Source organism: Cornus florida, unplaced genomic scaffold, assembly GCF_030987335.1.
Source record: "Cornus florida cultivar Cherokee Brave unplaced genomic scaffold, ASM3098733v1 CherokeeBrave_3.0.0_Hap2_Chr03, whole genome shotgun sequence".
NCBI lineage: Eukaryota > Viridiplantae > Streptophyta > Magnoliopsida > Cornales > Cornaceae > Cornus > Cornus florida.
Window position 1 is genome coordinate 37,813,013 of NW_026775573.1, and position 26,788 is coordinate 37,839,800.

The 26,788-nt window shown below is 34.5% G+C and overlaps 1 protein-coding gene across 1 annotated transcript; it reads right to left on the reverse strand.

The window, feature by feature from the left end:
• Window positions 1-4,487: 4,487 nt before the first annotated feature.
• On the reverse strand, window positions 4,488-4,874 carry LOC132301460 (uncharacterized). Its single transcript, XM_059798709.1, has one exon. It carries the CDS (start codon window positions 4,872-4,874, stop codon window positions 4,488-4,490), a length of 387 nt encoding a protein of 128 aa, XP_059654692.1.
• Between the last annotated feature and the right edge of the window lie 21,914 nt (window positions 4,875-26,788).

Below are 26,788 nucleotides of genomic sequence, written 5' to 3' on the forward strand. Positions count from 1 at the left end.
GTTACAAGTAACTAAGATTAAAAAAAACATCATACTATTTTACTAACTAACATCACAAATATATTTCATATAATGTAGGAACAAATTAATAACAAAAGATTTATATTACATTTTTACACTATTTTTTATTTCAATAAAGATAATGATTTATAATATTATTTAGTTTGAACTTGGGATTATGAAATATAGTGATATTTTTTATTTTGACAAAAAAAATTAACGTACATAATAAGATAAAAATAATTTAGAATACGGATTCGGGTTGCTACCACTTAAATCCAAATCTAACACCAATTATATATGGGTTCATATTTTTCAACACAAACCCAACCGTAATTGTGAAATATTAGGCTATTTTGGAAATTTTTTACTTTATCTATTAAGGAAATTTTAACTTCATCTATTAAGGAAATTTAAGGAATTGGGAGAGTAAAAGAGAAAATATAAATAAAATTTTAGGAACTACAAAATTGAGGGGGGCACTATAAAATTGTTTTCATATATATAGATAAAATATATAAATTTACCAATTATATTATAGCCAAACATAGCTTAGCCACCTAAATAAATATTCGTATTTATAAAACAATATAATTATAATATTGTATTTATGAATAATAGTATAATTTTCAGCTTTAAAATTCTTGACCGTTGAAATACAACCGTTAAGTCTGAAGGCCAGGAGTCGTTACAACATTGACAGAGCATATTTATATATATATACACACACACAGAGACACACATGCACACAAATACACACACTTATTTCCCAACTCCTATCCTGATATTTTTTCTGTTGGGTGGTATCCTTGTGACATAGGTCTTCAATGGCTGAATCCAGCAACAGTAAAATACGTCATAGGGGTGAAGTGGCTCACCTAAAATGTTTCTGTGGAGAATTGAGTCTCTTGTATGTTTCGCACACAAAAGAAAATCCAGGGAGGCGATTCTTCAATTGTGCAGCAAGACGTTGTTTTTTTTTTTGTGTGGGTGGATTCACCAGCACCTGTTCAAAACCCAGTTGGTCGTGCAACTACTACTGCTCCTACTCTAGACACCGATCATCTTAATCTATATTTGTCAATTGCAAAACCTTTCTTTATCTTCTTTGTTGCAGCAATGGTCTTCCTTGGATTGGCGGTTTTTTACTTATCCTCACCTTGCTGTATAAATGAAATCTGATTTGGACTACTACTTTTGTACTGGGGTGGTATGTTATGTAATTGCATTAATGAAATCTCAAATCGCATTACATTGGCAGTTATCTTTCTGCGTGTTTTCTTCTTATTTACATCATACTATATTAGTAACTAATATCACAAATATTTTTCATCTATTATATGAACATATTTATAACCAAACATTTATATATATAATATTATAACATAACAGTCATATAAATAATTCAATGCATTAATCCGATTAATTTAATTTTTATACAAACAAATGTTTTATAATGTCACTATATGTCAACTTTTACTTGGATATACCACCACAAATACGTTTTTATCTGATTTGGCATACATTATACTGTATTAGTAACTAGTATCACAAATATTTTTCATCTATTGTATGAACATATTTATAACCGAACATTTATATATATAATATTATAACAGAACAGTCATATAAATAATTGAATGCATTAATCTGCTATTACTTGGATATACCACCACAAACACGTTTTTATCTGATTTGGCATACATCAGACTGTATTAGTAACTAGTATCATAAATATTTTTCATCTATTGTATGAACATATTTATAACCGAATATTTATATATATAATATTATAACAGAACAGTCATATAAATAATTTAATGCATTAATCTGATTAATTTAATTGTTACACAAACAAATGTTTTATAATGTCACTATATGTCAACTGTTACTTGGATATACCACCACAAATACGTCTTTATCTGATTTAGCATACATCATACTGTATTAGTAACTAGTATCACAAATATTTTTCATCTATTGTATGAACATATTTATAACCGAATATTTATATATATAATAGTATAACAGAACAGTCATATAAATAATTCAATGCATTAATCTGATTAATTTAATTGTCATACAAACAAATGTTTTATAATGTCACTATATGTCTACTGTTACTTGGATATACCACCACAAACACGTTTTTATCTGATTTGGCATACATCATACTGTATTAGTAACTAATATTTTTCATCCACTGTATGAACATATTTATAACAGAACATTTATATATATAATATTATAACATAACAGTCATATAAATAATTCACTACATTTATCTAATTAATTTAATTGTCATACAAACAAATGTTTTATAATCTCACTATATGTCAACTGTTACTTGGATATATCATCACAAACACGTTTTTATCTGATTTGGCATACATCATACTATATTACTAACTCAAACCACAACTGTTTTATCTATTGTATGAACACATGTATAACGTAACATTTATGTAAATAATATTATACATTTTCGCCTACATCATAGGGTTTTATAAATCAACATCACAAATACATTTCATGTCGTGTAGAAACATATTTATAACAAAACAGTCATATAAATATCATATAAATAATTCACTGCATTTATTTGATTAATTTAATTGTCATACAAACAAATGTTTTATAATATCACTATATGTCAACTATAACATCACAAATATTTTTCATGTACTGTACGAACACATTTATAACATAAAATTTCTATCAATAAATGGACAGACGTTCTATTTATCACATGTTTTTACCAACTAACATCACAAATACTAATCAATGGTAACAACCAAATTCTGATTAATGTTATACAGCCATCAATGGTAACATATGAACAAATATTGGTTTTTTTGTTTTACATTCATTCATGGAAGAGATGCGGCCAGCGAGTACAAATCACATCTTTTTTCATTCCTATCGTTATCAATCAATTGCAGTAGCGTCTCAGAACACATTGCTTTTGTGTCTTCCTGCAACATTATCAATATTGTATGAATAAATGTAAGTATCAATTAAATTTACTTTAAATATACTTGCACGTAAAACTTATCAACATATTTACTTACATGTTCAAATTCACGGGAAAAACATTCCCCATTCCACGTCTCCATAAACCTCATCACATAAAACCCACATGATTCGCTGAAACAAAAATAAAAAAACAAGTCAAACCGATCAACTGTATTACAATTGGTTTACAACTAACCCGCCAAAACCGTATAACCTCACATTTACATGAAACACACATTCAATTATGCATACCTGTCAGGTTGCTGGGATATTTTCTTTGGTATGTATGTACGATATTTTGTCAAATCTTCACCAACCACAATTCCAGCAAACTCTTTCTATTGATCAAAGCAAGTTTTTTTTAAATATATTGCCACTAAAATTTTTTTATATCAACTGAAACTGTATATACGTACCAACAAATTAACATATGCTTTGCATGTATGGGTTCTTCCCTTTGAACAAATATAATCCACCCTTCGTTTGCGAAGATTTACCACAAACAATAACCAATGCCCATCTATGCATGACGGGAATAATAACTACACCAAGATCAGTATAAAGTTAATCATACAAAAACCAAGGTTTAAAATTTTATATCCAATAAATAAAAGACATACTCACCAACTGCGCTTGCATGTGACGTGAAAGAAAAGTCATCTCAGAATCCTTAATGTATTTTGACCAGACTTGCGGTAGGACAGGCCAGCGTCCAACTTTAGTCTTTATCTTCATCACATTGAAATTAATTATGAACTGTACCGCTCTATTACTAAAGCAATACTTCTCCCCAGCAGGTCCTTCCTCCATGTTTAGTATATTCCCAAATAAATTAATCATCTTTAAATAAATACATTTAATTTAGAAAAATTCAATTTGTATACCATCAACAACCACAACTATACAATAGTAATGTGCGAAATTCATTCAACTCACATCATCCGACAATTACCTACCAGGGAATACACTTTGAATCTGCTGTCGACTTATAATGCGACCAAACATGGAAACGATTATTTCACTGAAGAGATAATTCACAACAATGCTTGTAAATTAAGTATCATACTCACACATTACATATAAAAAAATGCAATAATTATTTAAACGCAAACATATGTAACGCAGAAGATGAAAAGTGTGCATTAAAAACTTACAAATTATCTCCATCAAACTTTCCCACATATGTCAACAACATTTTCTGCTCCTTGGTGAGATGAACCATTTTATTATTTTTCTTTACATAGTCAGCGTAAGCATATCCGCAACACTTCATTTCCCTCTTCCCCCTTACAACTTTTACAAGTCCTTCATTCTCTTTTTAACTCACTGTCTCGACAACTGGCTGCAACAGCAGCATTCAACTCATTATTTTCCTCAGTACTTAGCAAAAGACTGTGAGTTGGAGTAGAACAGGTCTTATTCTTTTCACCCTGCTCCTACTCATCATCATCATTACACTCTTCCTCACTTCTTTAATCAGTTTCTTCATTTTCGCTTCTTTCATTGCCATTGCCAGACTCTCCATCATTTTCTTCATCCTCACCTTCCTCATTTTCTTCATTGCCATCCGCAGAGTCTCCATCACTTTCTTCATCCTCACCTTCCTCATTGGCCTCATTGCCAACTGTAGAGTCTCCATCACTTTCTTCATCCTCAACTTCTTCATCCTCACTTTCTTTATCCTCAACTTCTTCATCCTGAACTTTTTCATCCCCACCTGATTCCTCAACATGGTCAACATCATCATCATTACCATCTACATCACTTCGTTGCCCACCCAACCCATCATTCTTCTCTTTGTTCTCCCTTGACAGCCTTATTTTTTTTCGCATGTCCCGCTTCTTGAAGGCAGATAACATTTTTGTTAGGCTTCTTTAGGATTTTAATACATTGAATTCAGCCATTTGTATGTCCATTTGCACTTTAGTTATGCAAGTCTGCGAAAATTAAGGACAATTAGTTCACATAACTTTTGCAAACATATCTGTAAATAGAGATAATGTATTTTACAACACAATTACCTCCACATCCGAGTCAGAAAAATGATAATCAACAAAATCAATGTTTAAAGAAGGGCCAAAACCATCTTCGGCTGGCATATCATTACCACTGCTGCTGCTACTACAAGTCTTCGGCTTCAAAGGGATCAACTATTTCCATTCCATATTTAGATAACACTACTTTATCATCAAATTATAATATATATATATATATATATATATATATATATATATATATATAACTATTTTCAACAATACAAAATACTATTCGTAAATAGACCTGTCCATACATGACAAAAATAATTACCTATCCATGTCCAAAATCTCCATTACCCATCTCTATCTGATTCGTGATTGTACAACCTCTGATGTCCAAAAACTTAAGCTTTTAATATCTCCCTCAGGATAAGCTCGGTATTGCGTATCACAACGCGTTAGATAAAGCAGCTGATTTAAAAGACCAATAATTAAAGTAATTATTTCTTCTGTTTCATAAAATTAACATGTAATTCACACACATTTTAAAGGCAAATGTATAAAAATCATACCCAAGGATACCTGCAAAAAAATCATACAACCACCGTATGACTTCTTCAGCTTCCCGTCTCCAGATGGTTCCAGGGTTCTCACCAAACAATCACGAACATATCCGCACCAGTTGTAACTGCTAATTACATTCACATCATCCACAGTTTTCAACAAGCCCCAATGACAATTATTATGACCGGTGGGACTAAGTACAGTACTGCAAGCAAAGAGCACAAACGCTCACTTGAATTCATCCATTTCCTTTACCGTTAAAACATGCTCTAATAATACATCTTAGTGCATTCGACCAGCTTCCTTATAACCACCTTTATCTATCCACTTAGAATCAAGATACTGATTAGTTTTCGGCACTTTTGGAACACCAAATGGTATGCCAAGGATCGAGTAGATATCGGCTGAATGGATGGGTATATAACCTATATCCTTAACTTTTATACAACATTTTTCAGAGTCAATTTTTTTTATTAAATACATACATAACTCCCGGGACAAAAAAGAACATTTAAGTTCTAGCAATTTTCCAAATCCAAGCTCCTTAATAGCCTTTATCTTTTCCTCATTAAGCTGTGACACTGCTTTGCGGAACTTGGAAAGAGAGCATCTGTGCCAGGCACCTTGGGTCCAATTGATCTTTTCCTTTTTCTTATGCTTCAAAGGCATAAGATTATAACACATCATGCATACATTCTCGGTTTCGTTATCAAATAAAATATTTACATTAAAATTTAATCACCCTTTCTTTTTTGGGGCCTTTCTTTCTTCAGGAAGCTTGTCGTATTCTTCCTTTCATCTTGTACAATCCCTGATCCATGGCTCTTTATTAGCCGCAGACTTTGCATTCCATGTCTGTCTAGCAGATTTGTGCACCGCAAGCATCACTGCCTTCGGTAACCTGTCATGTTTTGAGTGCTCTTGCCGGTACTTCCTAATGCACTCGGCCCTTCATGTATGCATTGCATATTATCACAACTTATTTTTACATGTATCATGTATTAATTCCATATTGCATCAACATATTTTACTAACACGTTAAAACAATTAACTACCCCAACTCAGTTTCACAATTCATAAATTAATAATAAGAACCACAAATACTTTCAACATATATGTGCAAAGATTTGCATATTTTATCACCTACTATTTGTAACGCAATACAATAAAAAAGTTGGACAGATCAATTTATTATGCTCACAACTTATCTAAACATGTATCATGTATGCATTTAACTTTTTATTTTTATTAAATCAACATATTGACCTAACAACTTAAAAAAATTAACTTCCACAACTCAATCTCACAATTCCTAAATTAATAATCACAACCACAAACACTTTCACTATATGTAGGAAGATTTCATATTCAGAAACAACAAATTATTATTATCACAACTTCTTAACAAATGTATCATATATCAATTGCATATACCGTCATAATATTTGGCTAACACGTTTAATAAATTAACTTCAAAAGCTCATTTTCACCATTCCCAACCATAAAATCTGAAATAAATTTCTAAACCCTTAAACAAACAAACTGATACATAATCAATGTTCACCTATACATTAAGAACACTATGGGAGGCCGGTTCACCAAATCCTACTCCCCACCGGAAATACCAACACTGCTTCGTCCTTCACCTGAGGTTTGTCCTTCATGTGAGACGTTTTCTGTTCTAGCGTCATTCGTAGAAATTGACTTCTTCTTCTTAGATACCTGGAACGTACCTTTATTGGCTTTCTTCCTCGCTATAGATTTTAACCTAGCCATTAAATTTTGAAATTTTCGACTTCAGACGAAGACGAAGACGAGACTACAGGAGTTGGAATGAAGAAGAACAGTGGAATTCGGCTTCACAGGACGCGAGGAAGACGACGAGCAGAGGAGAGAGATTAGGGTTCTGTAATTTTACCCCCAAAGGTAAAGTTGAACATAGTTTTTAACATAAAAAGGTTAAATGTAATTGTAAATTATGTATTCTGATTTTGTATAATGTATAAGTGTATGGTGTATTAGTATAAGTGTATGGGGTATTCGTACATGTGGTAAATGAAAATAGTATATTAGTAATTTTTTTGGATAAATGCTGACTGAGTGATGATTGGGTGCTGACTGGATGGTGACGTGACAAATAGGCTGAGGTGGTTTCACCTTAGCCATTGAATGTGCACTGGATCTGCTCCAGTGAGAGATGCACTGGAGCAGATTTGGATCCGCCGTCTAAAACTAATAGTAAAAGTACGTGATAGTCACATGCTTATTATTCTACTTAAATATGACTATATAACCCTTTTAATCACCTAAAGATCATACTGCCCTTTTAATCACTTTCAGCTTGCACGTGCCTCAAACTGAAGAAAATCGGTGGGAAGAACTCAAATATGCTCTAAAGCTCACTGTAGTTGGTTGGGTTTCTTAATGAAGTCTGCCTGACCCGTACATTAGAAGCTCACTGGTTGGAGTAGCTTCGTGCTCATCATCGGTTGGTCACTAAAAACTTCTACGTTGAGTCGCTGAAACTCTACCGAATTAAATGGACCTTCAATCAAGTAATAACGAAGACTTCAACGCTGGTTAATCCTTAGTCGATCAATGTTTCAGTCACATGGATTATGCAGTTCTTGACGCTCTCTTGTTCAGGTTCCGTTGCCAGTGGAGAATACATGATGGACGAGGATTATTTTGTCTGGTGTCGCACGCAGATGGTGGGTCCACCAGAACTATTATCATTGGAGCTGTATAGACTCCAGTTGAAACTTCGGTTTGCTTGTTGTTGCTGAAATTTTTGGTCTTAACTTAACCGGACCTAAAAACATGCATGAAAGATACTTGGAGCTCATTTCGGTGTTCATCGATGTAAAACTCTGATCTCTCACTAGTTTTCATGAAGGTCGAAGCAAAGAGCTCTCGCTGTGTTCATTGGGTCTCGCTGGTTTTGTCACCATCACCAAGTTGTATGCAGATCGTAGGCTTTCTATTTGTTCACCATAATCAAGAACACATATTGGAGCTTCATTGAAACTGAATGGGTTTTTGCAACTCGGGTATGTCACTGATGCTCAATTCATATCACCGGCATTCATAGTGTTTGCAGGGACCGATAGACGACTATAACTTGATGTCTGTTCATAGAAAATAGTGCATGCAGTTGGGAATCTGTTTGTTCGGTCGTTGTTCCAAAGCTCACCGGATTTTGGTTGCTGCACTTGGGTCTTATATGCTCAGAGTTTCTCGTCAGACTTAGTTGTTGTATGATGAACCAAGAGGGGGTGAATTGGTTCTCTTGCTTAACTTCTTTCCACACTAAGAGTGTTTTCAATACACACACAATGTTCAAACATTCAACCACAAGTACACTAAATTTTACAAGGAAATTCTCTTTCAATTAGAGATAAAGAACCTTGGTTCTTGGCCATAACTAATGTAATTTCCACTAGTTGTATGCAAGTAGTTATACACTCAATTGTCTTGCTCTCTGCACACACCCTTGTACGAGATGAAACACTAATTTTCACAATCTCTACACACACATTAGCTCCACTTGGTGCTCAACGGCACTCCCCCTGTCCTAAGCACCCTGCTTAGACATTTTGAGCTCTCATAGCTCACCAAAGACATGAAACATGAAAATAATAACTTTACTTTAGCTTATATGTGATACCCCTTCGTTCCAAAGCCATGAATTGATTAAGACCAAGCCCAAAAGTAAGGGATATCAAACAATTAAAGTAATAATTGAACACAGAATACAAAAGACAATAAGAATAAATAAATAAGCTGAAAAGAAAAACTAAATAGTAACTCCTCCAATAATAATTCAATAAAATAAATCCTCCATTAAATAATCAAAATCCTTTGATACCAGTAACCATTTAGATTACAACTTGGGAATCTATCATGTGGACCCCTAGTAAAATCCAAACTAAAATAAAACAAAATCCAAAGACTGAAACATAAAGAAGAATCCTATGTAGAATCGGAAAAGTGAGGTAAACTGTCTCTTCTCAGGACGAACTATCTCTAAGTCTGGAACTGACGAACACATGAAAAATAACAATGGGTCAGGCTCATGAACAAGTTCTATTTTATTACATCTCATACAGAGACCTGATACACATATACATCCTAGTCAACTCAACAATAACTATATAGTCCATATATATATATGGATATACACTAAAAGACTCTCACTGGACTATAGGGTGGCCTCAACCTGAATAGTAGGTAACATGCAAAATGCACATATAGTGGGCATGAGTATCATGATCTACCAGGGCACACAACTATCCACTTTATCTAGCTATTCATCCTAAGCAATATACCCTAACCACTGATCTTAAGACTCAATATCATGACACATATCCATATATATATATATATATATCCATCCTATCCATAACATAAAAATAAACTATCCGTCATAGTCTTTCAATGTTATGCCATCTAACTAGTTCCGTGGCCTGACACAAATAGATAAACTTAACTTAATAGTTAATCCATCCACTATATGCCCCGATATCCTAACCATGGTGCATTTAATCCATAATCCAACAATTAATGCAACATATAAAATTATACATCAATTAATCCAAAAATAGCTTGGTAAAAATCATACAGATATTTATTGCATATATTTAAGCAACGATAATAATTTAAATAGCATGTAGTTAACTTACACCATAAGTAATTAACCTACATCTCAATTAAATCATATAAATCCTCCTAGTCATGATTAAAATCATTTAAGCACTTATTTTAATTGTTAAAACAATTTGCACTTATTTTAATTGTTAAAACAATTTAAAAAAATCAAAGCATCCATCAAGCAACATAGAAGTCATTTAAAATCCCATATTGTCTAATTCCTTAGCATATAAATGTATATTATGCATTTTGAGAATTTCTCAAATCCTTTTAAGCCATAAAAATAATTTCAAATAGGTTAAAACAAATTCTGGATATTTAAAACGTAACACCCAGGTCATAGCCCAACTGAATCGGTTCCTTCATAGAAGAAGTCAACTTGCTTACCAACTGAGTCGGCTCGTTTCAACAATTGAGCCAACTCAGTAATCGGCTCGATTAGCAACTAAGTCGACTCGTTCCTATTACGAGTCGTCTTCTTCATTTATGGCGACCTTTGTTGTTGTGGTTTTATGGAGTCTGATTAAGTAATTATTTTTTAGGAAGATTTAATTATATGGAAACTTCAAGAGTACTGAATTTTAGGAAAAATTCAGTTTCCTAATCTGGCTTAACTTCCTCATTGGTTTAAGGAAAATTTAGTTTCCTGATCTGTTTTAACTTCCTTATTGGTTTAAGGAAAATTCAGTTTCCTGATTTGATTTAACTTCCTTTTTGGTTTTGGATTCTACAAAAGACAAGTTTCTTGTAGGACAAGTTTGGGACTCTATAAATATCAACTCTAATAAGTTGTTAGAGTGTGTGAAACTTAGAACTAAATTTGTGCCAATACAAGAGAGAGCAAGTGAGAGAGATTGAGAAAGAATTCTCCTTATAATTCTTCATCTTTTTCATAGTGAATTTGTTCGGTGTGTTCCATGGACGTAGCCTTAAAATTTGGGTGAACCATGTATATCTTGTGTTCTTGTGTGTGATTTTTTTTTTTTTTTTTTTTTGGTGATTGTTTGATTATTCCTCGAACAGTGTGCGTTGTTATTTTGCGTTTCTGCCACAACAACTGGAATCAAATTCGGTTGATTGTGCAGTGCAACTCCAACAGCTGGTATCAGAGCCTTTGGTTGAGAACTTAGGGCACAGAAGGTGTTTGACGATTTTCTGAAAGTCTTTCGATCAGATCTATCCGTTCGAGTGGGAGTAATGACATCAGAAGATAATACATCCACATCTATGATCGAGAAGTTTAATGGCACAAACTTCGGTTTCTCGAAGATGCAAATAGAAGACCTCTTATTTCAGAAAAATCTATATCAACCTTTGGGAGAGAAGCCAGAGGATACAAGAGATGTAGAATGGGAATTACTTGATAAGAAGGCTCTTGGCACCGTCAGATTGACATTGTCAAAATCAATTTCCTTCAACATCAAGAACGAGAAGACAACGATATCTCTCATGGTAGCCCTTTCTAGTATATATGAACAGCCTTCTGCAGCGAACAAGGTGCACTTGATCAAAAAGTTGTTCAACATGAAGGTGGTCGAAGGTGGTAAATTTAACGAACATCTAAATGCATTCAACGAGATAGTTGGGCAATTAGAGTCTGTTGATATTGACTTCAAAGACGAGGTCTGAGCACTGCTAATTCTAGGGTAGTTACCCGAGAGTTGGAGTGACACAGTTATAGCGATCAGTATCTCTACAGGGAAGACCAAGTTAAAGTTTGATAAAGTTATGAGCATGATTCTAACTGAAGAAATTAGAAGGCAAAAAGTAGGGGTTTCCACTAGTGGTTCGGCGTTGAATGTTGAAAGCAGAGGTAATGGTTCAAACAAGAAGAAGAACAATAGTAATAGAAACAGAGGCAGATTTAAGTCAAGGAATGAAAGGACACAGTTTCAAAATTTTAAGAATTCCACAGATCTTAGTGATGTTGAGTGTTAGAATTATGGAAAGAAGGGACATTATCGTGTTGATTATAGATTTTCAAAGAAGGGAACTGAAAGAAAAACTGAAGCAAACGTTGTCTCAGAAGAATCAGATGATGCATTGATATGCTCTTTGGAGAGCAAGGCGGAGTCATGGGTATTAGATTCCGGCGCATCGTTTCATGGCACCTCAAGCAAAGAGCTATTTAATAGTTATAAACCGAGTAACCTTGGCAAGGTGTATCTTGGTGATGATCAACCTTGCAGCGTCGTTGGCAAGGGTGAAGTGCAAATCAAGTTGAATAGATCAGCTTGAAAGTTCAAGGATGTGAGACACATCCCTGACTTGAGGAAGAATTTGATTTTTGTGGAACAATTATCAGAGGAAGGTTTTGTTACAACCTTCAATTGAGATTCGTGGAAAGTTTCCAGAGGTGCTATGACCATTGCACTTGGTAAGAAATCTGGCAGTCTCTACACAACTACCAGTGCTTGTGGGTCTATAACAATTGCAGAAAACAGAGAAGATCACAACCTTTGGCACCAAAGACTAGGTCACATAAGTGAAAGGGGGCTCAAGATTATGCAGTCAAAGGGGAAACTACCAGGCATGCGGGCAATTGATATTGACTTCTATGAGAGTTGGGTAATGGGTAAGCAGAAGAGTGTTAGTTTCAAAAAGAGCGGCAGAGATCTCAGAAAATATAAACTTGAGCTAGTACACACAAATGTTTGGTGGCCAGCCACTGTTTCATCCATTGGCGAAAAATCCTACTTCGTGACATTCATTGATGATCACACGAGGAAGGTATAGGTTTATTTTTTGAAGTAAAAATCTGAGTTATTTGATATATTCAAGAAGTGGAAGGCCATGGTGGAGAATGAGACAGGTTTGAAGATAAAGAGGTTGAGGTCGGACAACGGTGGTAAGTATGAAGACACTGGGTTCAAAAAGCTCTGTTTTGATAATGGGATCAGACTAAAAAGGACAATGCAAGGAACCCCACAACAAAATGGGGTGGCAAAACGGATGAACCGAACATTGACAAAAAGAGCCAGATGCATGCGCATACATTCGGGTCTACCCAAACAGTTTTGGGCAGAAGCAGTCAATACAGCATCCTACCTAATTAATCGTGGACCATCGGTGCCTTTGGAGCATCGAATACCAGAAGAGGTATGGAGTGGCAAAGAGGTAAATCTTTCATGGTTGAAAGTTTTTGGTTGTATTGCATATGCACATATTAGTGACCATGCTAGGGGAAAGCTCGACCCCAAGTCACTAAAATGCATCTTCGTTGGGTATGGAGGAGATAAGTTTGGTTAACGATTCTGGGATAATCAGAACAAGAAAATTATCAGAAATAGAGATGTGATTTTCAATGAGAAGGTGATGTACAAGGATAGAGATGTAGCACAATTAACTAGTCTTGTACAAAGTAAGCCTGAGTTTGTTGAGTTAGATGATGATTCAGAGAGCATTAACGCGGAGTAGACAGATGAGGGTTCTTGGCCAGAACTCATAGAGCATAGTTCACCGCAGATTTTGACTCCTATGCCTGCACCCAAAAGGTTTACGCGACCTCATGTACCGAATAAGAAATATTTATATTATATGTTGCTCACAGATGATGGTGAGCTTGAAGCTATAATGAAGCATGTCAAATTGAAGATGCTAGCAAGTGGGAGCTTGTAATGGAAGATGAGATAAAGTTCCTTATCTCTAACAAAACATGGGAACTAACCAAGTTGCCCATGGGGAAGAAAGCTCTTCACAACAAATAGGTGTACAGGGTAAAAGAGGAATATGATGGTTCCAAGAGATACAAGGCTAGAATGGTGGTCAAAGGCTTTCAGCAAAAGCAAGGCATTGACTACACAGACATTTTTTATCCAGTTGTGAAACTGAGCACCATTCGCTTAGTTCTTAGCATTATTGCAGTAGAAGGGTTGCACCTCAAGCAGTTAGATGTCAAAACTACTTTCCTCCATGGTGACCTTGAGGAGGAGATTTACATGCAACAACGGGAGGATTTCTTAGTCAAAGGAAAAGAGAAACTAGTGTGCAAGTTGAAGAAAAGCTTGTATAGTTTGAAGCAAGCTCCGAGGCAGTGGTAGAAAAAGTTTGATGGTTTTATGAAGCGACATAGCTACAACAAGTGCAACGCTGACTATTGCTGTTACTTCAAGAGGTTTAAGTCAAGTTTCATTATCCTTCTACTTTATGTTGATGACATGTTAGTGGCAGGTTCTGATTTTGAAGAAATTAGCAAATTGAAGAAGCAGTTGTCCAGTGAATTCGAGATGAAGGATCTTGGTGTAGCGAAGCAGATTCTTGGGATGAGGATTAACAGAGACAAACAGAATGGTACTTTGCAGTTGTCTCAGGCTGAGTACGTTGAACGGGTTCTGAAAAGGTTCAACATGAATAATGCTAAGGCGATGAGTACTCCTTTAGCTAATCACTTCCAATTATCTCAAGATCAGTGTCCAAAGACAGATGATGAGAAAAATTTCATGGCTAAAATTCCATATGCCTTAGCCATTGGAAGTTTAATGTATGCCATGGTGTGCATAAGACCAGACATTGCATATGCAGTGAGAGCAGTAAGCAGGTTCATAAAGGATCCGGGCAAGCTACATTGGGAAACAGTGAAGTGGATATTGAGATATCTACGGGGTACCACAGACATATGCCTATGTTTTAAAAGGGGCGAAGTAAAGCTACATGGTTATGTAGATTTAGACTTTGCTGGTGAGGTGGACCACAGAAGAAGTACTACTGGGTATGTGTTCATGGTGGGTACAACTGCAGTTAGTTGGGTTTTGCAAATATAGAGGATTGCAGCGTTATCTACTATAGAGACAGAGTATGTGGCGATGACAGAGGCTAGCAAAAAGATGATTTGGTTACAAGATTTGTTGACAGAGTTGGGATTCGAATAGGTGAAAAATGTTTTGCACAGTAATAGTTAGAGTGTGATACATCTAGCAAAGAATTCAGCATTTCATTCAAGGACCAAGCATATAGGACTTCAGTATCACTTCATCAAATCTTTGTTAAAAGATGGGGTATTGACACTTGAGAAAATACTTGGCACCAAGAATCCAGCTGACATGTTGACCAAGACAGTGACCATGGAGAAACTAAAGCTGTGTGTTGCTTCAGTCGGTCTTCTAGCTTGAAGACAGAGAGAAGCACACTGACATACAAGGGACATGCATGAGAAGAAGATAGAATGCGTTTAGAAGTGCTCCAGTCTCCAAGTGGGAGATTGTTGTGGTTTTATGGAGTCTGATTAGGTAATTGTTTTTAAGAAGATTTGATTATATGGAAACTTTAAGAGTCCTGAATTTTAGGAAAAATTCAGTTTCCTAATCTGGTTTAACTTCCTTATTGGTTTAAGGAAAATTTAGTTTCCTGATCTGATTTAACTTCCTTATTGGTTTTGGATTTTACAAAAGGCAAGTTCTTGTAGGACAAGTTTAGGATTCTATAAATATCAACTCCAATAAGTTTTTAGAGTGTGTGAAAATTAGAGATAAATTTATGCCAATACAAGAGAGAACAAGTGAGAGAGATTAATAGAAAATTCTCCTTGTAATTCTTCATCTTTTTCATAGTGAATTTGTTTAGTGTGCTCCATGGACGTGGCCCTAAAATTTGGGTAACCATGTATGTCTTGTATTCTTTGTGTGATATTTTTTTTTGTGATTGCTTGATTATTCCTCGAATAGCGTGTATTGTTATTTTGCATTTCCGCCATAACAACTGGAATCAAATTCGGTTGATCGTGCAGTGCAACTCCAACATTTGTCTGCTCCGATCTCCTCCATTAAGGGTCCTAAGTGTCTGTAATAAGTCCCAAACCATCCCAAATATTTATTTTAATCCTTCATGAATAATTTAAACAATTTAAAACAAACTTTCATGCATCAAGATCAAAATCAAACCACCATATATACATAAACACATAGACTATTTTTAATCCATTTAAGCATGCAATCATGGTCGATTTTACTGTTTAATAATTTTAGAATTGTCCCAGACATGTATAGAACACGAAATCAAAGGGGAAGAGACAGACGAAGAACTTGCCTTCAAGGTTTCGAATTTAAAACTTTAAACTTCTTCTTCTTTAGTTTTCCAGCAACCCTTGGGTTGCTTTCGAACCTCTCTGCTGCTCGGTCCTAGTCCACAAACAACCTCTCCTTCTTCCTCCTAGAATTCGGCCTTGAACCTTTGGCCAATCTTCTTCTTACTCTTTCTGCGTTTTTCTTCTTTTTCTCTGCCTCTCTTTGTCTACGTAATGGGTTTTCTAACCCTTATGCAGACTAATATACATTATATATATATATACACACACACACACTACTAACTCCTAATCTAACCCCAATTCTACTTACCTTAAATAATAAGAAAAAAAAGGAAAAGAATAATAGAAAAATAACTATACATATATATACAAGTCCTCTGTTACCAAACGTGATATACATATTATATATATATATATATATATATATATATATATAAATTTATCTGACTAATCATGTATTATTACTAATAATAATATACTATCCTTATATATATATACACATATACAACTATTCATGGGTAAATATTCATACCCATCAAACCTCCTATCCAAGTAGTCCATGTGACCCATTGAGTTGGTCCATTACTACTATCCAAATCCATCCTTTAAAATATAAAATAAAATAAAACAACTAAATCATTTAATCCTAACAATTAATTACAAATACTTACACATCATTTAAGCAAACAAATCATACTAACAAATTAATTAAATATACCATTTAAGTACATAATTAAATTAAACAATTAATTCAAATAAACACATTAACAATTAGCCACGTCATCAAATAATTAATTAAAATGGAATAAAATAATTAAATAAATCCTAAGACTATCATTTTAAATTTAGGGGTATTACATTATACAAATGAAAGGAGTGAAACACACAGCTCAAAGTAGTAACAAACAACACATAGTCTTCATTCTGCAGAAATTGTGGTCTAAGGGTAAAATTAGAAATTTGAATGAATATAGACCAAGAGATGAATTCCACAGCCTTACATCTTCAATATAGACATGCTCAGATGATAATCAAGATGGATATAGCATGTATATAGAAACACAGTACACACAATAGGCCTTTTATAGTAGAAATCTCCAAGAACTAGGGTTTCACAAGGTCAAAAAGTCAAATGATCATATTCCTGTGCAAAGATCAACTTCAACAACCGAGATCAACTTCAACAACCTTAATTCAACTATAAAAACTTGCTTAGATGATAATAATGCAATTCACAGCATGATATAATTAATATATGCTCAAATCATCAACCTAAACCAGTAACACAAGCATATACATAGGTCTGAGACATTAAATATAACTACACCAGTAAAATGATCACAAACAAGTACTCTGCAGATGTAAAATAGTGAACCAAACTTACCTCAACCGTTATGCTTCTCTAAAAATGGCTGAAACAAACTTTGGCTTTTTAAACCAGGTTTTTTTGCACCAGAAAACAACAACTAAGCACCTTCTTCATCATCAAGCACTCATACACTCAATACACATTTTTGAGGTGAATTTAACTCACAAATAGGTTTCAAAACTTAGGAAATAGATATAGTTTTGCTGTCTCGAGTGTGCTCACAATGTAGGTCACAAGGCTGCTCATAAGGGTGCTTACTCAAGGATTGGGAGGCTCAAGGCTATAACAGGATATATATAGTGAACCTTGAGCTCAAGTTCCCACCCTAAAGAGGAAAAACACATGGCACCATTTTCCAATGATTGGTTAAGGAATATTTTGGCATTCCCTCAGCAAAAGGACTGCAATGCCCTTTATACAACACGCTTATTTATCTTCTAGTGCACAACATTTGATAGCTTTCATATCAACAATACATATCAAACTTAGTCACTAAGATATACATAACAACCTTCATTTTCTCATACTAGGACCACAAAACATATGTCACATGGATGCTAAACATTGCAAAGACCAAAATACCCCTATAAAGGACACTTGTCAATATATACAAAAAACTATAGTTGCAACTGTGTACACTCAATCATACTGAGATTCTATGCAATTCAATACAGTGTAGTATCCCAAACAAGTGTATAAGAATAGAAAACATGTGAAAAAATACTCAATTACCCCTGAATGACTTTGTAGCCAATTCAAATATCATCTTTTGAACTAGAGCATGAAACCTTAATCGGCCTATAATAGCTTTTTGACATTTAAAAGAGGAAACCCTAATTCAAAGATGGGACCAACACTGTAGATGGGTCTTATAAGCTATAAGCTTCAACTGGTTTTGTTGATGGTCACTCGTTTTGTAACGACCCGAACCCGTAGGTTCGAACCGTTAACCGGGTCTTTCCCCAAACCTGAGGCTACCTAAATCAATGCCATTAAGTCCAGTGTTATTACATCATTAAGCATCTTATATATGATCCTTGAAGACCTTAAGCTACCTTCCAATACTTAGGAATTGGTTAAATCAAAAGAAGGGACAAAAATCACAAAACAACAGCAAACCGGTCGACCGAAATGGCTCCTAAACCATTTGACCGAAATGGCCATTTCGGTCAGTCGGTTGTGATTCAAACAGTAGCTGAGGCTACTGAAAGTTTCGGTCAACCGAAATAGGAATTTCGGTCAGCCGAAATGGCTCTGCGATCTGGAATTTCCTACTGAATTGCTATGAACATGAAATTATACAAAAGGGTTGCTATGGCACCTTAAAACCTTTCCATACATATATTAATCCATAGGATACAACTTAGCAACGCCCAACAACATAGTAATACATGATTCTTTATAGTTTTTTTTACAAAAGAACAAAAGTTTATAAGATTTACAAATCTATGAGTTGCATTTGTTTACACAACCTCTACATTATAACACTACAAGAAATTAGGGTTTTAGGCACAGTTGAAACTGTCCCTAAAAACTCGAAAACCGTCCCTAAAGGTCAATTTGGTCTGTCACTAAAAGTAGCATGACAAAAGAGTTTTAGGGACGGTCAAAGTTGATCGTGACAAATACTTTAGACCTAACACCGTCCCTAAAACTTATTAGGAACAGTATTGACTATCACTTATAAGGTTCGAATTAGGGACAGTTTCAGGGACTACCCCCAATACATATAGTATTAGGGACGGATGGACTGTCCCTAATAAATTTATTATTATTATTATTATTATTATTATTATTATTGTATTAGGGACGGATAGATTGTCCCTAAAATAGTATTTTTTAATTATAATTATTGTATTTGGGACGGATAGACTGTCCCTAATATATATATATATATATATATATATATGCTTGATTTGTAGGTTTAACCATTCCGGATACATGCAAAACATAAACAAAATAGATCCACAATAACATTCAAAAAAATAATACTAGTCGTAAAACAAAATAAATCCACAATATATATATTCAAGATCCATAAAATCTCCAGTTTTCTAAACAAAAACTAAAACCATCTAGTAGCACAAAAAATTGTTCCATCCTCTTCAAGATCCATTATTCATTCTATTGGTGGTTGTGGTGGTGCTTGCTGGTGCCACCACGTTGGTGGTGGCTGCTGATATTGCCACCTTGTTGGGGGCGGCTGTTGCAAAATGAGAGTCTGGTAAAGGTGGCGGTGGCTGTTGATGCCAGTTTGGTACGGTTTACTGTTGTTGGGAATCTGATGGAGACTGTTGTTGGTGGAACCATGGTGGCAGCTGCTGCTACTGCTGATATTGGAGGAACCATGATAGCGGCTGTTGCTGGTACCAAGTAATTTTGCCGCCCACGATAACATCCCTTCCTTATGCCTTGTTGGTTTTGCATTATCTCAACATCATTTATGATTAGACTCGTACCATCAGAATTTTGTGCAACCTCTTCTTTCATTACATCCTTCAAAATATTTAAGTTCGCTATCAAATTGAAAGAATATGGCATAGGAATAAATCATGCGCAAGCTAGAATTTTAATCTCAATAGAGAGAAAAAAAAATGCTTATTGAAATGCTTATTTTCAAAATGGAAGGATGAGTTTGGATACACTGTAATGACAAATGACAACTGATATTAATTGTAAGCACTTTTTATCTGAAAGCAATCTACTTTAAGGAAACATTTTGAATACTTTACACATATTCAAGGTCTGATATTAGAAACTAGAAACAAAAATGTCATTTTCTCAACATTTCATCATTCTCCCCTCTCAAAGAAATTCATAATACAAACTAGACCTTTACATTTACAAAATATCTCACTTGCACAACAAAAAGGGCAGCACAGCTTCTTCTACAAACAGGTGGGTTTGCAAACTCACCCTCTCTGCATTATAAATCTTAAATGATGTAAATATACAACAAATCCTCATAGATAGTAATAACATGAATGAAATAAATGAACATATAATAGAGCTATTGGATGCCAATAAACAATATCAACATGTATTATTTAAAAAAACTTCCACAAGCAATTTGGGTTCCATAGAAAAAATAAAGTTATTATTTCGCATATTCAAAGGTAGGAATTCTAATTCATGGGGCTGTAATAGAATGATATTAGATGAGTATTTCATAATTTTGAGTTAAGAAAATAATTCTGTTATGTAAACTATTCAGGGCAAAATTTCTCCACATCTCTACTGTGTATGTCTAACCTGCTTAAGTCAGGATGTGTCACAAGTCCGTTATAATACTAATAATTACTAGTAGATGTGAAATTTAAATTTAATATTGAAGCACAAAAGAACTACTCCAGGAAATCTGAAATTTAGTGAAGCACAAAAAAGGAGATTATCCCCCTTATAACACTAATAATTACTAGTAAATGTGAAATTTAATGAAACACCTACCTAGAGATACTCCAGTAGATTTGAAATTTAGTGAACAAAGTCGGCTCTCCGCAAACCTAATTTAGAGTGACTTAAAGCAAATGGGTATTAAAACTTATATATATATATATATGATCTTTTGTATTATGAAATGAGCTGAAAGGATGGAAAGAATAAATAGGGATGAAGAAGCATATAAAATGTTGAGCATACTTGGGTCAAGGCCACCAAACTGTGAGCACAAGTGTGCAAATTGTGTAACCATGTAATGCCATTCAAGTGCCCATAACTACTGACCATGTGGGTGTCCATTATGATTTTGTCATTGCAGTTTGTCTTTTGAGTTGTTGTCACTTGTCTATTGTAATTCCAACATTCATTTCTTATTGTTTATTTTTTATAATGCTGAGCTTTTCCAAAGCAAAATATACAATAATGAAAATAAGCTTGGCAAAACAACAAAAACAAAAAGCTAAAATAAATAAGTATTTTTATTTATTAAATTGGGATTTCTACAACCTTCAAAAATGAGATTTAGAATAATTTTCCATTTATTTATTTTTTATATTTTTTTAGGGGCTTGGACTAACGAGGTGTTGGCGCTATTTTTTTATGTCCAAAATACAGTACTCCTAGTTTAAAAGATGGCCATTACAACTGCCATCCAAATTGTGGCATTATTCTAATATACATAAACAAAAAGTAAAGACAAAATAAAACCCTAGATAGGATGAAGGCACCATCAACATCAAGGCCATCATTTAAGTGACTGTCATTGCACAAGTGTTTGGACATTTTAAATTAATAATTTTGATTTTTTATAAAACTAAAGTAGGAAATGATATTAATATTTAAAATTTGTTGAGTAGCTTCAGAGCTGTTTGAACATTTTAAAAACCAAATTCATACTCTTTTACACACGTATAATCAGATTAAGAGCAACTTTTTTTTTTTTTTTTTTCTTTTTTCTCCACATCTCTACTTTGATTTTCATAGATTGCAAAATAGGAGCCAAAAGAATATATGTCATTAATAATTATGAATCCTTTTCCTCCAGGCCTTTCTGTAAACATATTTTCCATATTTGTTTTCAGTTTTCAGGACTTAAATTTGTTTTGCTTTATTGTCCAGTTATTTTGATACTTGATGAATGATGGTTAAACTTTGCTATAAGCTCCTTAGACATTTATAAATGGCTTCTGCAAGAAATTTTGTGACAGTTTATTTTTGGGAAATTTTCTGTATAATTATAGAAATAAAGGGCTCTCTTTTATGATCTCCCTTATTACATTAACACAACTTTTAACTTCTTTCAATGTGAACCCTCTTTGTCACATGGCCCCAACATTTCAACAAATTATTCCCATTATATTTTTTTATTTTTTAAACATGAAATTCAATGAATGAAAACCACACTTCATCCGCAATAATTCCCCACCTCCATTTGTGCACAAAAAATCAAGAATGGTCACTTAAAGGCATGTGACCCCCAATAACCCACAAAAATGGTCACTTAAAGGCATGTGACTCCCTATAAACTGCAAAAATATTATGAGATCCAAATTTCATAATCCAACATGCTAGCTTATAGTTAACTTACAAAATTCCTCTTAGCTTTCTCGTGTGCCCATCCTCCTTGTTCCTTAAAATGTGTATCCTTGTACAAGCAAATAGCAGAATCCTCATCCCTTTCACCGTCCTCATCTTCTTGGCTTTCTTTTTCTTTGAGTTTGACCAGCAATATAAAGTAATAGTGACCATTAGACAAATATTTGGTTTAGAACGTAGAATATAAAATAAAAAATTTATAATTATTGTTTCATATATTACGTACATAAGCACCGTAACGTCTGACAAAGGACATCGATCTAGAATAATGTGGAACATCATTCTTGGAACAGTTTTCTTTGTTTTTTTCACTTATTTCCTAGGTAGTAATTCAAACAATATTACAAGTTAGGAAACCCAAATAGCTAGTGAATGAAGTTATTATATTAAATAGTCAAAAACAAGTAGTTAAGAAATTGAACCTAAAATTCTGGTGACATCCACGTATCACACAAATTTTGCCAAACAAAGGAGAAAGTTGGTACATTTTTTAGAATATCATTACTAAATATTAATAAAAGAAATATACAACCGCAATACAAAGTCAATTTTTGTTAGGCAGACATGACTAATTGTTTAAGTGTGGGTATATGTAAGTGTCAGTTTTATCAAATTCCCAAACAAAGGAGACAAGAACATGGCTAAATATCCATATATTTAGTGTTTATTATTCTATCACTTAGGAAGACATGGTGTATTATGCAGCACAAAGTATTCCACATGGAGACTTCATGATTAAAAATTTTCATATGCATTTTAGCATAGTAAATCTAAATTACAGGATATGTTTGTGAGTCTTTTAGAACAGACACGTCATAATGCAAGGCGCGACTAACATGAGTCTTCGTGCATTTAGCTGAGATTATATAACATAGAAGGCAATGAAATTTTTTATGATTGAATTTGTTAGAAGATTGAAGTATACCTTTATTTGTTCATTTTTACACTAAAAATTATTTAAAAAGGAGATTTTTCAACAAATTTTGTTCAAATTCAGTTTTAATTTGTTGCGAAATTAAACAGAAAACACAAAAAATAGATCAAACACACACACACAACAAAAACACACAGATTTTACTTGGTTCACCAAAAATTTAGGGCTACGTCCAAGGGTTGTAGGGATTTCACTATGATGATAAAAAATGGCCACAGATATAAAGAGTTCAGAATGAATAAATATCTCGCACTAGGACAACATAAAAAGTGCGGAAACATCAAACTGTCAACTCCCATATACCTTCATATATAGCAAAACACCATAGCAACTCACTCATTTGTCCTCAAGCTTGAACACTAACTAAAGCTAAACAAAGCTTCAGTTTCTCAATTGTCATTGCCTTAGTTAACATATATGTTGGATTTTTACCCCCATGGATCTTCTCAAGTGATAAAACTTTATCCTCTAAGTGTAAGCGTGTGAAATGGTACCTCAAATGTATATGCTATGTTCTGGAATGGAACGCCGAATTCTTAGCAAGATGAATAGCACTCTGACTATCACTGTACAAAATAATATTCTCTTGTTTCTTACCTAATTCTTCCAAAAAAAAACCCTGCAACCAAATCATCTCCTTGCTAGCTTCTGTAATTGCAACATATTCAGCTTCTATAGTCGGTAGAGTCACAATCTTTTGCAACTGAGAGACTCACTACTGTACCACCCAAAGTATGCGCATACCCCGTAGTACTCTTCTTATTATCCATATCACTAGCCAAGTCTGAATCAACATAACTATACAATGCAACCCCTTTCCCAGTAAAACATAGCGATGTTTCTGTGGTACTTTTCAAGTATCTAAGGATCCATTTTACTGCCTCCCAATGATGCTTGCCTGGATTACTCATGTACCTACTCACAACTCCCACTGTATTTGCTATGTCTGGTCTGGTATAAACCATGGCATACATTATGCTGCCAATAGCTAAGGCATATGGAACTTTTTCCATGTATGTTCGTTCTTCCTCTGTCTTGGGTGATTGTTCCTTAGTTAGTCTGAAATGACTAGCTAATGGGGTGCTTACTCGTTTTGCATCTTGCATGCTGAACCTGCTGAGAACCTTTTTAACATACTCTTTTTGTGATAGCTTTAGAGTACCACCTATTCTGTCTCCGCAAATCCTCATACCAAGACTTTGTTTTGCTTCACCCAAATCTTTTATCGCAAAATGAACAGACAATTGTTTCTTCAGATTTTTAATCTTCTCGAGACTCGACCCAGCAACCAACTTATCATCAACATACAATAGTAAGATAATATAACTGTTGTCAAACCTCTTAACATAACAACAATGATCTGCATAGCATCTCGTGAAACCATTACTGCACATGAATCCATCAAACTTCTTATACCACTGTCTGGAGGCCTGCTTCAAACCATACAAGCTCTTTTTTAGCTTGCATACCAAACCCTATTTTTCTGGCACTGTGAATCTCTGTGGCTATCTCATATAGATATCTTCCTCCAAATCACCATTGAGAAAGGCAGTCTTCTCATCTAACTGCTCTAAATGCGAATTTTCAACAACCACAATTCTAAGCACCAATCTGATTGTAGTCAACTTCACAACCGAGGAGAAAATCTCAGTGTAGTCAACACCATGCTTTACTGAAATCCCTTCACAACCAATATAGCTTTGTAACGCTTGTTGCCATCATGTTCTTCCTTGATTCTATAAACCCACTTGTTATATAAAGCCTTCTTGCCCTTTGGTAGTTCAGTTAGCTCCCATGTCTGATTTGACATGAGTGAGTCCATCTTATCCTGCATAGCTGACTCCCACTTGGTTGAATTAGCAACCTGCACTGCTTCATCATAGCTCTCTGGTTCACCACCATCAGATAATAACAACTAGTGTAAAGAATGCGAGAAACGCTGCGTAGGTTTGGAGACTCTGGAGGACCGTCTCAATGCAGTAATAGGTGTGCCTTATTCCACCTGCGGAAGTATATTTTCTAGATTGTTCTGAACTCTCCTCTGCATATCTTCCTTGGAGATTTCCTCCAACTCAACAAACTCATCATTTTCAGCATGAACACCTGTATTAGTAAAATCTGATGCTAACCTATCCTTATACATTACTTTCTCATTGAACACGACATCTTTGCTTCTAATTATCTTCCGATTTTGATCATCCCAAAACCGATAACCAAACTCATCATTGCCATACCCAATAAAAGTACATTTTTTTTACTCTGGATCAAGCTTGCTTCTAGCATCAGAACTTATATGTACATATAAAACACAGCCAAACACTTTTAGATTTGAAAGATTTACCTCTTTTTTGCTCCAAGCCTCCTCTCGTAAGCTCCATCCAAAAGAACAGAAGGTCCCCGATTGATCAAGTATGCTGCAATGTTAACTGCATCAACCCAAAACATTTTAGGTAATCCAGCATGTATCCTCATACTTCAAGCACGCTCATTCAAGGTTCTGTTCATGCGTTCTGCAACCCCATTTTGTTGCGAGGTTTTAGGAACAGTCTTCTCCATTCTGATCCCATTAACAACACAGAACTCTTTGAAGCCTCTGTCTTCATACTCACCACCATTATCAGGCCTCAACCACTTCACCTTCAAGCCTGTCTCATTCTTTACCATGGCCTTCCACTTATTAAAAGTATCATATACTTCAAATTTATTTTTCAAAAAATAAATCCATACATTTCTTATAGAATCATCGATAAATGTAACATAATATAATGAGCCGCCAAGAGATGAAACTGGAGAAGGCCCCTACACGTCTGTATGAATCAACACTAATTTCTCTGTCTTAGGTGTCCTGCCAACCTTTAAAAAACTGACCTTCTTCTGTTTCCCAAAGATACAGTCCTCACACAAACCAATTTCAACGGATTTAATACCTGGTAGTTTTCCTTTCGACAGAAGTACCTTCATCCCCTTCTCACTCATATGACCTAGTCTACAATGCCACAGGTTTGAATTTACGCCAGCATCAGCAACAACAATGGCGTTCTTGGTGTTTGTTGTCATGTATAGAGTACATGTCTTGCTTCCACGAGCCACGATCAAGGATCCCTTGGTGATTTTCCATAAGCCACCTACAAAATTAATTACGTGCCCATCGTCATCAAATTATCCCACAGATATCAAATTTCTCTTCAAGCCAGGAACATGCCTCACATTTTGAATCTTCCATACAG

Coding starts and splice junctions, on each gene's coding strand:
- LOC132301460 (XM_059798709.1), bottom strand. CDS start 4,874: ATGTTATCTGCCTTCAAGAAGCGGGACATGCGAAAAAAAATAAGGCTG.